The sequence below is a fragment of the Sceloporus undulatus genome, chromosome 3 (genome assembly GCF_019175285.1).
Source record: "Sceloporus undulatus isolate JIND9_A2432 ecotype Alabama chromosome 3, SceUnd_v1.1, whole genome shotgun sequence".
Classification (NCBI taxonomy): domain Eukaryota; kingdom Metazoa; phylum Chordata; class Lepidosauria; order Squamata; family Phrynosomatidae; genus Sceloporus; species Sceloporus undulatus.
The window spans coordinates 27,637,431-27,649,579 of record NC_056524.1 but is presented as its reverse complement, the minus strand read 5'-3'; the positions used below and the strand labels follow the sequence as shown (position 1 = coordinate 27,649,579).

The 12,149-nt window shown below is 37.3% G+C and overlaps 1 protein-coding gene across 8 annotated transcripts in view; it reads right to left on the bottom strand.

Annotated features, from left to right (window-relative positions):
* The window catches only part of ZMYM2 (zinc finger MYM-type containing 2), a 112,862-nt gene that overhangs the window by 46,343 nt on the left and 54,370 nt on the right, over positions 1-12,149 (bottom strand). For 7 of the 8 annotated variants that reach the window (XM_042459377.1, XM_042459381.1, XM_042459375.1 and 4 more), the window contains 2 exons: positions 6,344-6,494; positions 5,080-5,195 (listed from right to left, as the gene is read on the bottom strand). The exons of the other annotated variant lie outside the window; for it this stretch is intronic. In XM_042459377.1, the coding sequence (XP_042315311.1) occupies positions 5,080-5,195; positions 6,344-6,494 (267 nt within the window). The remainder of the gene's footprint in view (positions 1-5,079; positions 5,196-6,343; positions 6,495-12,149) is intronic. 8 annotated transcript variants of the gene reach the window in all.

Below are 12,149 nucleotides of genomic sequence, written 5' to 3'. Positions count from 1 at the left end.
TATCACAAAAAGTACACAGGAACAGCTGTAGTTTGTACTGTAAGGAGGACAGCAAAGACAGTACCGCAGTATGTGCCAGTAGCAGATGATAGTGTAATAAGGTTAATTAAGGCAATGATGATGAAGCTCTTGAGACTGTTGCTAAAGGTTAGCGATTCTTCTGGTAGATATGACCTGGAGACAGATGTTGGTAATGTTGGTACTCATATCCTCTTTCTTGGTTAAAATATGAATACTGGGGCCGTTTATATTATTCACTACTCCAGTGCGGAAGCGTTTGCCAATGGCAATAATAAAGGAAAGCCCTCTTGGTCTTTCCAATCTCCTAAGTAAGGTAAGCCTGTTGTTGAGAACAAGTTGATATAGAAGTCAGCTCCACTAAGACTGTCACCTGACTGAAACTAGTGATCTCAAGAGTAATGATTATGATCAGTAACAGTGGTAAATATGCATTTCTCTTGTGGACAACAGTTCACAATGCTTATGTTTATTAAGAGTGAAGTGCTAGACCAAGATGAGATTTAATATTTGAGAAGTGTAAAATGTAATACAATTTAAAAATATACCTTTTGCTATTATTATGCATAGATTAGTAAATAAAATTAGCTTTCCTGTTTTGTTTATTATATCATTACTGCCTTTTAATTTATTTATATTGTTAACTCCTTCGTTTATGATCTGAGATAATCCTATGGTCACTGCTTCAGTTGTTATGTTTTAATCATTATTATTATTTTTAATGCAGTATAATTTATATCTTCACCACTTTTATTAATATTGCTCAACTTTCATCTTTTATATGTTACTTCAATACATTCTGAATTAGTTTTATTTTAGATATGATTATGGCATAATGGCCATTCTCCACAAATTCACTGAAATAAAATACAGTAGTGGAAATTTGATAGCTTTGATCAGCAGTTCCCAACCTGTGCTCCAAGGAGCCCTTAGGGCTCCATGTGCACTTCCCAGGTGCTGCACAGATGCTCCAGGAAAATGAAAGAAATAACAATGGAATGAAATTAAAGAGTAAGAAACAAAAAGTAACATTTCTCCTAAACACTATTAACTTGTAAGACATAGCGTAGGCCTGCTCAGGGCTCCACCATAGAAACTCATTCTAAAAAGGCTCTGCGAGTTAAAAAGCTTGGGAATCCCTGGTATAGATCTAACCCTTTTGTTGAAGGAGCACAAAATACAAAGCTAATTTTAAAAGACTTCTAGAAAATAAGTCTTGCTCCAAGTTCAGCTTTAGATGTTTTGACTTCAAGTCCTGTTGGTACAAGACTAGTATCAGATCTGTAGTACCCACCCCATTATGCCAGAGCATGAAACAGTGGAATCAGGAGGTGCTATTCCTGTTATTGTAAGGGTGGTCCTCAATAAGTGAGATGGAGCAAATCAAAAAGCAAGTAATGTTCCACACTTCACACTATATGGGAACTATGTGCATCACAGTCAGCAATTGTATTATATTATACAGTGTGAGTCTCCCTCATCCAAAATGTTGGAAACCAGAAGGGTTTTGAAGTTTGGAATTTGTCCGATTTTGGAATATAGCTCTGGGGAGCACCTTGCAACTGCCACCGCCACTAAAGTACTGCCACTGTTGGCTCCTTGAGGGCAAGTGTCTAGAGGAAGTGCCCATCTCCTGTAAGCCATGCCATCATGTTCAGGGCAGGACAAATGCACAGGAGTAGCCATGGCACGGAAGATGGCCAGATCAATTTCCTGGCCACAACTATCTCTGCCTCCTTCTCTTCCGCCAGTATGGTGCGTGCTTTGCTGCTTCATTTGCAGTGGCGGGATCAGCTGAGGCAAAGATCTGAAGCTGCAAGACATACCTCTGCAACAGTAAGCAACCCTTCTTCCTCATTCTCCCATGCCTGGGATACTGGGTCCTGTGCTGAAGGAATATGAAGGGCTGCTTATCATTGCAAAGGGACTTGACTTGCAGCTTCAGCTCTATGCCCTGGCTGATCCTGCTGCTGTAGGTGAGGCAGCAAAGACTAAGGCTGGAGACAGTCATCATCAGCTGTTGTATCCTGCTCTAGACTTCACTTTGGCCAAATAGTGGTGGAGCAATGGCAGCAGCCACCACAACTCCTGCTTGTGCAAAGTTTGGCTGAAAACTCAGCTGAGTCATCCCACCATCCTGCCTGAAGAATGCATGGCCAGGGCTTGCTACCACTTTCACTGCTGCCCTATCATGTCACCGCTCAAAATGTTACAGATTTTGGAGCATTTCAGATTTCAGAATTTGGGATAAAGGAGAATTAATCCAAACTGATACTTTTTTTACTATTATATTGTATTATTATAAATTAATTGAGAATTGAATTAAATTATAACTGCACAACTGGACTAATTTGTTTCATGTTCTAGCAGGTGAACTGAACTGGTATTGCGTGCATTCTCTTTGTTTTCTGTGCATGTATTTCAAACATGGTCTATGTTATTTTTGAGCTAAAATGTAAAGTAAGCAAATCTGAACTATTTCAGTGATGCAACATTTGCCAACTTCTATAATAGAACTTACCTGTAATTTTTCAATCTGCACAGATCCAACTCAATCCAGACCCTTCCTTTCCACTAGGTACATCCTACCAGCCATTAACATAATATGATAATTTGTTCTTTTCTTTTGGATATATAACAAAACTTTCTCTGAATAGTTTCAATTACTGATTGTTGGTGGCCCCACAACCACAATAATCCATCTCCTTCCCATGTCCCTCCAAAAGCCACCAGCATAAAGCTAGAGGTTGAGTAATTCAGTCCATACATTGTTAGATGAAAGAGAAGTCAATACAAGTTAAAAGGGCTAAAAGCAGACTGAAATAAAGGTTTTGTTAATAGCAGCCAAAAGCTGTGTCTAGTGGACAACATGCAAGATTAGTGATTAAGAAGATAAATGGTTTTAAGGACTATTTTGCTTAGTTTCCTTGGAAATAGTATACATGGTTAGATGAAGAAGAAAGCAATCAGTCCCGTGGTATAAAATGTGATGTTGATCAATCATATTTTAGCCAGTTTAAAAGATATGTGTGTAGATCAAAAGCATGGAAAAGTTATATTTTTGGATTATAACCTCCCAAACCCACTAGCTATGCTAGTTTAAGGATCCTGGGAAATGGAAGTAAAAATGTTACTTTTCTGAGTTCTGATAAAGACATACACTTGCAAATATAGACTCAGTCCAAGATGACCCAAAAAAAGAAAAAAAAAGGATGCCTGCTTTAAGCTATGGCTGGAATTTTTCCTTGAAGGAGTTTTAGAACTTAACAGGGATACATGAGCAGTGTAAAACAGGCTACTAATATGTATAAGGGATATGGAGGTGAAATCAAGAGTATTTCTTTAATGATTAGGACCAAGACAAGTATTTTATTAATAATTTGGACACAATTAAAAATACTGTGTATTTTTATCAACTCTGCAAAGAATGACAATCTAGCTAAATAAAGTAGTTTAAGGAATCAACTATGCAACTACAGATACCTGACTCTTTCTCGAACAGTGTTTTATTTAGTCTGGCTCATGCTCTATTACAAAGCAGAATATCAATTTACAATGATACATTACAAGCTAAAAGGCCATCCAATATAAAATCTGATCTGTAGTCATCAAATACAGACAAAATCATTGTCATATTTTATAAAAACAGATGACGCCTAGTGTATGAAATACATGGGAAAATAATGGAACAGGTAAGCTTTAAGAAAACCCATGTTAAACCAAAGGACAAAAAAGTGGGTTGTTTGTATTAATAAGAATACAAATAATCATAATATTTGGTTTAAATAATCAATATGGTCTTTAAATGCATCTGTAGATATTGGATTGGAACTTAATGACATGGAAGTAGAATGTACATGGGATATTAGTAGGTAAGAAAATAATGGAGTGATATGGAGATCACAAATTTGATACATATTTAATGATGAACAAGAAGGAAGTAATGTCGCTATTTTTGTAAGATCTTGGAAATTATAGAAATGTTATATGTATATAAAACAATTATACAATGATAGATGAAAATTTACTAGGATTACTACAAGATACAAAGAAACTGTGTATGTGTGTGTGTGTGTGTGTGTGTATGTATGTATGTATGTGTATATATATATATATATATATATATATATATATAGTTAAAAGGACAAGGAGAATACTGGTTGAATAAAAATAAAGAAAGGAGTGGGGGTTTTGTAGACTTACACTAGGTCCATTCATTCCCAGTGAAAGGTGCTTGTTTCTTTCAAAATTGGCTAGACCTATTGCTCTTCCCAATCCTGCCATTCAGAACTACTTCATATAATAATGTCAGCCTTATTAAATTTGCACAGTCAAGATTCAAATGCTAATTTGTATGGAATGAAAGCGAGGCAATTAATGCACTTGAAACTAATCAATTCTGGTTCTGTGCAATTTTCATCTCTAGAAGAACAAGAATTATGAAAAAGTATTATGGTTTTCATTCTAGGTTTTCTTGCACCCAAAAGGAATTGAAATGTTAAACCTGAATAGTTAAAACCCTACTCACACCGAGATAAAGAATTGATAATTACAACCTGCCAATATCTTTGACAAGAACTACAGCAATGCCCGACCCAGGAAATTCTGGTTTGCACAACTCCTTAGTAACTATTGTACTAGATACAACCCTTGCTCTGAAAAAGTGTTAGAGCTAGCACAATTGGCCTTATACTACTGCAGAAGCAATGGGGAGAGAACTACTGGCCTACTCCCATCTCATTCCTCTTAGAATTTAGAGGAAAAGGAAGTGGAATCTAAATAGCCTCTAGAAGAAAGTGCTGATTATGAAAGTTCTTGAATTGGGAATTACTCTCTTATACACACCTGAAAAGAACCAGGATTTGATGAGGCACACTGGAAGACTAATTTTGGTCTCTCTCTCTCTCTCTCTGTGTGTGTGTGTGTGTGTGTGTGTGTGTGATGTGCTTTTAACAATAAGTAGTTAGATAATTATTTAATATAAATATACTAAGAGTTCCTAACAGACATGCACAGAAAGATATACATCCAGTTAGGAAGAGATTTAACACAACAGCTAACCTGAAATTTAGCTACACAACTGGAACTGCAAAAGTTGTACAGTATTCCATCAGGCATTGTGGCTTGATACTGAGATAAAGAGTTTCGCTTACAAAAGTGGCAAACAATTCCCATACCTAAAAGAAAAATGTAGTTTACAAGGAAAATAAATGCAAACGTACAAGATTATGAATGACAAACTGACACTTCTCAAAATCTGTCAATGGTCATATTTGGACAATCCTATCTCAGCTTATAAAGCAAGAGATAAATAAGCAATTAAACCAACCAACCAACCAAGCTCTAATTAGCCACTGTTTCCAATTTTATCTGATCTAAGAAACTCTGTGAACCAGATTTGAGACAAAATAGAATATTAAACCAACTCCATACTGAAGTTTAAGAATCCAGCTTTTTTTGAACCTGACAGTTATAACTTCTTGGTTTGGATAACACAGAAAAACTCTGGTTAATGAATAAGTTCTTGGCTTGTTTGCTCCTACTGCAAATCCACTGCAAGGGCAAAAATATTGATATTATACTTATTTCTAACTCTGATCTAATTAACTTAATGTTCACCATTTCTGTAAGATTACCAATGGGTTCTACGGTAAGGTAAAGATGGGATATAAATTAAACAAACAAATAGTTTCAGCCCTTCAGACAAATTCAGCCAATTTTACAACTCAGTCTAAATTTATTTATAAGATTCCTATCATAAACAAATCTACTGTATTCTGTTATTAGAAAAAAATGGTACATATAACATTAGAATTTACTATGTACTTAATTCCATAATGAGAAATTGCATTGATTCTAGCAGTTTGTTTTTGGCTCCATCAATATTACTCTGCCACCCATAAAACAGGGCTAACAGCAGAACCAAGGCAAGGCAAGTGTGGATACTTCCATTTATGGCTCTATTAAAAAGAAGCTGAACCTAAACAAGTTCCAAAGACAAAGATTTACAGTACTCATAAGCCTAGATCCAGATTTAGTCATACGTACTGGCTAAAACAGTGGTGGTAATCACTGTTCTAGAATAATGGAACAAGTCAGTCATTACAAACGTAAATCCCAGTGATTTCTATGAGTCTAAGTATGATCAAATCTGGATCCAAGCCATAACATATAAGCATGGTTAAGGACTTTTATGTTCTAAATGTAATTTGGGCATGACTTTGCTTTAAAATTATTTTTCAGAGGGAAATCAGATGGAAGCAACAAATTAAACAAGACTTCCCTAATTTGCCATTGATGAAAACACGGCACCCTTTTCACTTACTTTGTGATTTTGCATATTTTGATTTGTGTGTGTTCATGCATGCGGTTGAGCAGTATGGCTCCATATGTCCATTAGGTCCTATGCACTGTGTCATGTCAAAAAACCTGCACTGAGCTCTGCAACCAGTACAAGCTGTTAATTTGCCAAATTTCTAAAAAAGCAAATAAAAAACAAAAGCAAGTATTGCATTAGTTATAACTCATTAAAACTGATTTATTACAATAGACATGCAGGAATTTTGTACTATCTTCCAAAGTTCATATATATTTGCAACTTTATGAAGTCAGATCACACCCTCCAGTGTGCTGTGTATGCTTTCAAATAATTTGATTCCACATACAGTGGAGTGACATGGCAATTACCCAGCCACATTAATATGTCCCATTTTGTGCCCCAGCATTTGACTTAATTTTGGAATAGTGTCTAGGTCTGCCCATCCATGCTATTTTAATTAACAATCATTCATGGGCAGGGATAACATAAACTGCAACATATACTCAACTATAAGTCGAGAAATGTATGCCCCAAAATTGACCCTAAAATCCTGAGTCAAGTAATATACAGGTCAATACACTGATACTGCTTAGAAAGGTCCTGAAATAAGCACCTCCGTTTTTCTCCTCTCTTCATGCCTGAAGGCAGGAGGTTTTTGTGTGTGTGTTTGTGTGTTTCGTAATCTGATTTTAAAGCCTTCTCTGCTCATCAAAGGACCATCCCATTTAACTCCACTTCCTTTCCACTCCAATCCAATCTTCAAACCTCTCCTCCAGCACCTCGGAGTGATGACAGGTAGTCGGGAGAGGACCAAAGAAAGAGAAGGAGGGATAGAAATGGAATTTTCCTCTTTCCATTCTTTGTTATAGCCCCTTATGTTTTACCCTTGACTTATCCATGGGTCAAATCAAAATCCATTATTTTTACCCTGAAACCTTCCCTCAACTTATACATGAGGTTGACTTGTACACAAGTATACGAGGGGGTATCTTAAAGTAATAATTATCACCCGGAGGTTTATTATGGTATAGTAATGAAACTTTGTCAGTGACATCATTGATCTTGAAGTGCATGATGTTGAGAAAATCAGCTCACTGTGTCCTTTATTTTTGTCACAGGTTATCCCAGAAGTGATTAAAGTGTAAGATGGAGAAGAGTGAGGCTCACAGTGTGATAAAGTTCCTGCATTTGAAGGGTAATAGTGCCTGGCAAATTCATGAGATGATGGTAGTTTATGGAAATGACTGCCCATCTTATGACATTATCGTGAGGTGGAAAAGGAATTTCCAAACTGGTCACATCACTGACGGACGATGCAGCCACAGTGAAGAAAGTGGAGTGCTTAATCTTGGAAGACAGATGAGCAACCATCCAAATGATCATGAATGCAAGTGGTCTCAGTTATGGTAGTGTGTGAAAAATTATTTATGATGAACTGCACATTTAAGGTGTCTGCATACTGTGTTCCATGTCTGAATAACCCCTTTCCAAAAACAAACACAGTATGACTTTTCAAGTCAGACATTGTTGGAACAGGATAGGCTGAAGAGGATGTTTTGGTTGTGTGGTAACCATGGATGAATCTTGGATCTATCAGTATGATCCAGAGACCAAAACCATGAACATGGAGTGGAAGCATGTCGATTCCCCTCCCCTAAAAAAGGCAAAGGTGCAAAGGTCAGCAGGGAAGGTCATGCTCTCAGTTTTTTGGGTCTGTTGTAGAGTCATTCTCACAGATTACCTTGCAAAGGGACAAACCATCCCTGGCACGTACTACAGCAATCTTCTGGACAAGTTGCGAGATGCTCTCCAGAGGCATTTGTCTCCTAGCTGACAACACACCAGCTCATTTATCCCAAGTTGCAGTTAACAAAGCAAGGGCTTATGGCTTTGAGATTCTGTAGCATTTGCCTTATTCTCCCGACCTCACACCAAGTGACTTTTTCTTGTTCCCAGAAATGAAAAATCTGTTGGGGGGGGTCACCGATTTGACAACACAAATGGCGTTATTCATGAAGTGGAAGAATGGTTTAAGGCGCAACCTTCAGATTTCTACAATAACAGTATTTGGAGGGATAAGAAATGCTGGGGAAAATGTGTAAATCTGGATGGTGACTACATAGAAAAAAATTCACTACAAATCAAAACAAACTTTCTGTCCAATTTTTAAAAGATGATAATTAAAACTTTATACAATACCTCCTCATATACAGTAAGCTCTATTTAAACACAACGAAAACTAAGAAGTTAAAAAAAAACCTCTAGCATTGTGAATGGTTGCATGGGACTTTACACAATTTGAGGTCTATGTGACCTCAGGTTCATTCTGTGTAGGCATTTAGAAGAAAATACTACTGATATTTCAATTTTATGAAGAACTATGAACCACAACAAATTTACTTCCCAGTAGATGCAGTACAAAAAAATTAATTCTAAAACAGCCAGTCATAAACACTGAAAACATTATTTAAAAATGATTCTTGAATATTTGTGGTTTTCCAATTCTCTGGCTGGAACAGATCCCCCACAAATCGGGAGGGACAACTGTATATAAATTTCATAAAGCAAACCTTGATTTTGCCATTTTATATAAGGGGCACCATTTTACTAAGTCATTGTATATAATGGGCCTTAAATATCCACCCATTCTGGTATTCACTTGGAGTCCTAGAACCAAATCCCAGCTTATACAAGGACCCACTGTACTAGTATATGCCAGAAGCTTACCATTTCTACAGATTCAACAAGTATTTTACACAACTGGTGTCAATGTTTTTTGTTTAAGTACTTGATGCCACACCTTCATGCTACAGAAATTCCTTTGAAAATAGCAGGATGCATTTAAATGAAGTGCACAACTGTAAAGATTTAGCCTGATGCAAAACCTAAATGTCAGAAATTGCTATGTCAGAAAAGACTTGAAGGCACGTAACAACACCAATTAATTGTAGAGTAAGTTTCCTAATTTCCTTTCATTTTGAAATATCTATGGTAGTAGTAAATGGAAGCAGGGAATTTTCAAGGAAGATGGTGCATTGGGAAAATACAGTCTACTTATCAATCCTCTACAAAGGCAACATCAAATCAAAGGAAATCTTATCTCTAGTAATAATTTAGATTTTTTATGAGAATTAATGAGTTTGAAGAGCCCTTGAAGGCCATCTCATTCAATCCCTACGGATTCATTTGCTGATCGGTGGCCATGCAAGTCTGCATAAAAACCAATAAAGAAGTCCACTATCATCTGAAACAATCTGTTCCAGAGATGAACAGTTTGTACTATCAGGAGGTTCTCCTATGTTTGGTCAAGATTCACTCCTGTAATCTGAAAATATTATTTACACTCTATCACCTGAAAGAACAGGATAAAATAATTCATCATCTGAAACACCTTCCAAGTATTTCAAACACGATAATCACTGAATTGTATGACAAACAGGTGTGATCTGCATTATATTCCCCATGGGAATCACATGCCCACTGAACCAAGAGTCTGGAAGGAAACTTTATTAACAGCAAAGCTATGCTGAATGAAACAAATAAATATATCCAGTGGCCAGCCAGGCTTTTCTGCAAAGCTTACAAGCAGGATACAAAGACATCCTATTTAAAATCATTATAGGTAAATATCATAAATTAGGTACATGGTGTGAAGACTGTTTAGTCTGCCCTAAATTTTCCATTCAAGTATTCTGAGAGGGGCTGAAAAACATATTTATAGCCAATGTCTCCACATCAGAGCTGACTTGGGAATTCTGGAAGTTCCAAACCTGGTCAGACCCTCTTCCTTCACTCACTTTCCCCCTTAAACTAACAAGCCCCAAGCAATGCATTCTTTCCTCACATGGCCCAAGTTCCCAGATTCTGCTGGCTGTGATTTCCCAGCTGCACCAGGAAATGTTGGCTACTAGAAACTTAATTTTGAATTCTTTTCTTAACAGGCTTCATCATGGAATCCATCTCTTTTACCTCTGCCACACAGTGGGATTGAAATTTTTCACTGCATTTCCCACAATGCCAAGATCTGATTTAAAATGATCAACAAAGGGAAATGCAAGTTTAGACATTCAATTAAATTAAGACATAAGCCATTTGCCTTTCATATTATATGAAAATACAAACTCATAAAAAAGACAACAGAAATCTTTTACTTCTATGTCTGATAATATATTGCAACATCACATGCCTCAATACTTTAAAGGCACCAGATCTCATCTGATCTTGGAAGCTAAACATGTCAGCCCTGTTAGTACTTGGATGGGAGACCACCAACAAATACCACGTGCAGTAAGCTATAGTGTTTCAGAGGAAGCAACTAGCAAAACTACCTCTGAGTACTTCTTGGCTAAGAAAACCCGGTGGAATTCATAGGGTTGCCGTAAGTCGACAGGCAACTTGAAGGCGCGCGCGCACACACATTATAGCATCCATTAGAGATTTGTATGTCCCCCACATCTTTGACTTTTAAAATTACAGTATTTATACAAGTTTCAGGGAGGAAGCAAATGCTTACCATGTCCTTTTCCTTACGACTAAACATTCATCTCAATGGAAAACCTTTACCTTTTTAATTATATTTTAGTTGACAAATATTTATTATTTTCTATATTTATAGTTTTAAGATTATCTATCTGTGATTTCAGATACTTGAAATCTGTTTTTAGGTGTTTCTGTCATGACTAAGATGCCTAGCTTTTATGAGGAAGGACTGAGAAAAAACAAATATTAATTAGTTGCCCTGAGCTCTTATAAGAAAGGGTGAGGTACAAAATGAACAAACAGCTAGCTTTAGCAAGCAGTACTACTACTATAGTTTTTTGTGGGTTTTCGGGCTATGTGGCCATGTTCGAGAAGAGTTTATTCCTGACATTTCACCAGCATCTGTGGTTGGCATCTTGAGAATGCTGACATGGAAGAGAGTTGGGGTGTGTGTGTGTATGACCCAGGGTAGGGGAGGGATGATCTCCATGTTAATCTGTGTATTGTTCTGTTGTTGATGGCAGGGCCTCAGGGTGGGAGGATATGCAAAGAGAAGTAGTATCTGCTTAATTAGTGGTCATTGTTTGATGGGAAAGCCCCTGACCCTGGGTGGTTTCTCACTTGCATTTGCTGAGTCCTAATTTTACTGTTTTCCAAGACTGGTAGCCAAATTTTGTTCACTTCATGGATTTCTTCTTTCCTGCTGAAGCTGTCTTGGTCTTTGTGGATTTCAAAGGCTTCCCTGTACATTCTGACCTGACAGTTGTTTTTTCAAACAGCATTTTATGTTCAAGGCAGTTTATAACGTGTTCTGCTACTGCTGATTTTTCTGACTAACTCAGTCTGCAATGTCTCTCATGTTCCTTGATTTGTGTTTGAACACTGCATTTGGTGGTCCCTATATAGACATGTCTGCAGCTGCATGGTATGTGGAAAACTCCTGAGGCTGTGAGAGGGTCTCTCTTGTACGTCGCTGAGCACAGCATTTGCATAATACTACTATTGGTGTAACTCACTAAGCCATACATGAAACTTAATGCTTCTGCACCAAAACTTCCAAAAGTTGTTACCACTGGCATTGGTCATAAAGGCCCAAAACAGATGGGCCAAATAAACCAGTTTCCAGCTGCGTTCAGGGCATAGTGTTTAGATGACGCACACCCTGAGCCAAAAAGGAGTAGATAAAAGCCACTCCTTTTGCTGGCTTAGTTCAAAGCCACTAGAGCAGCCTGTATCAGGGCTGGGCATGTGTGGTCACTGTAGTCCCACAGAGATCAGGGCGGGAGCAGCCTCTCCTTTTGCTGTATCTGTTTGAGGCCAAAGTTGCCTCCAT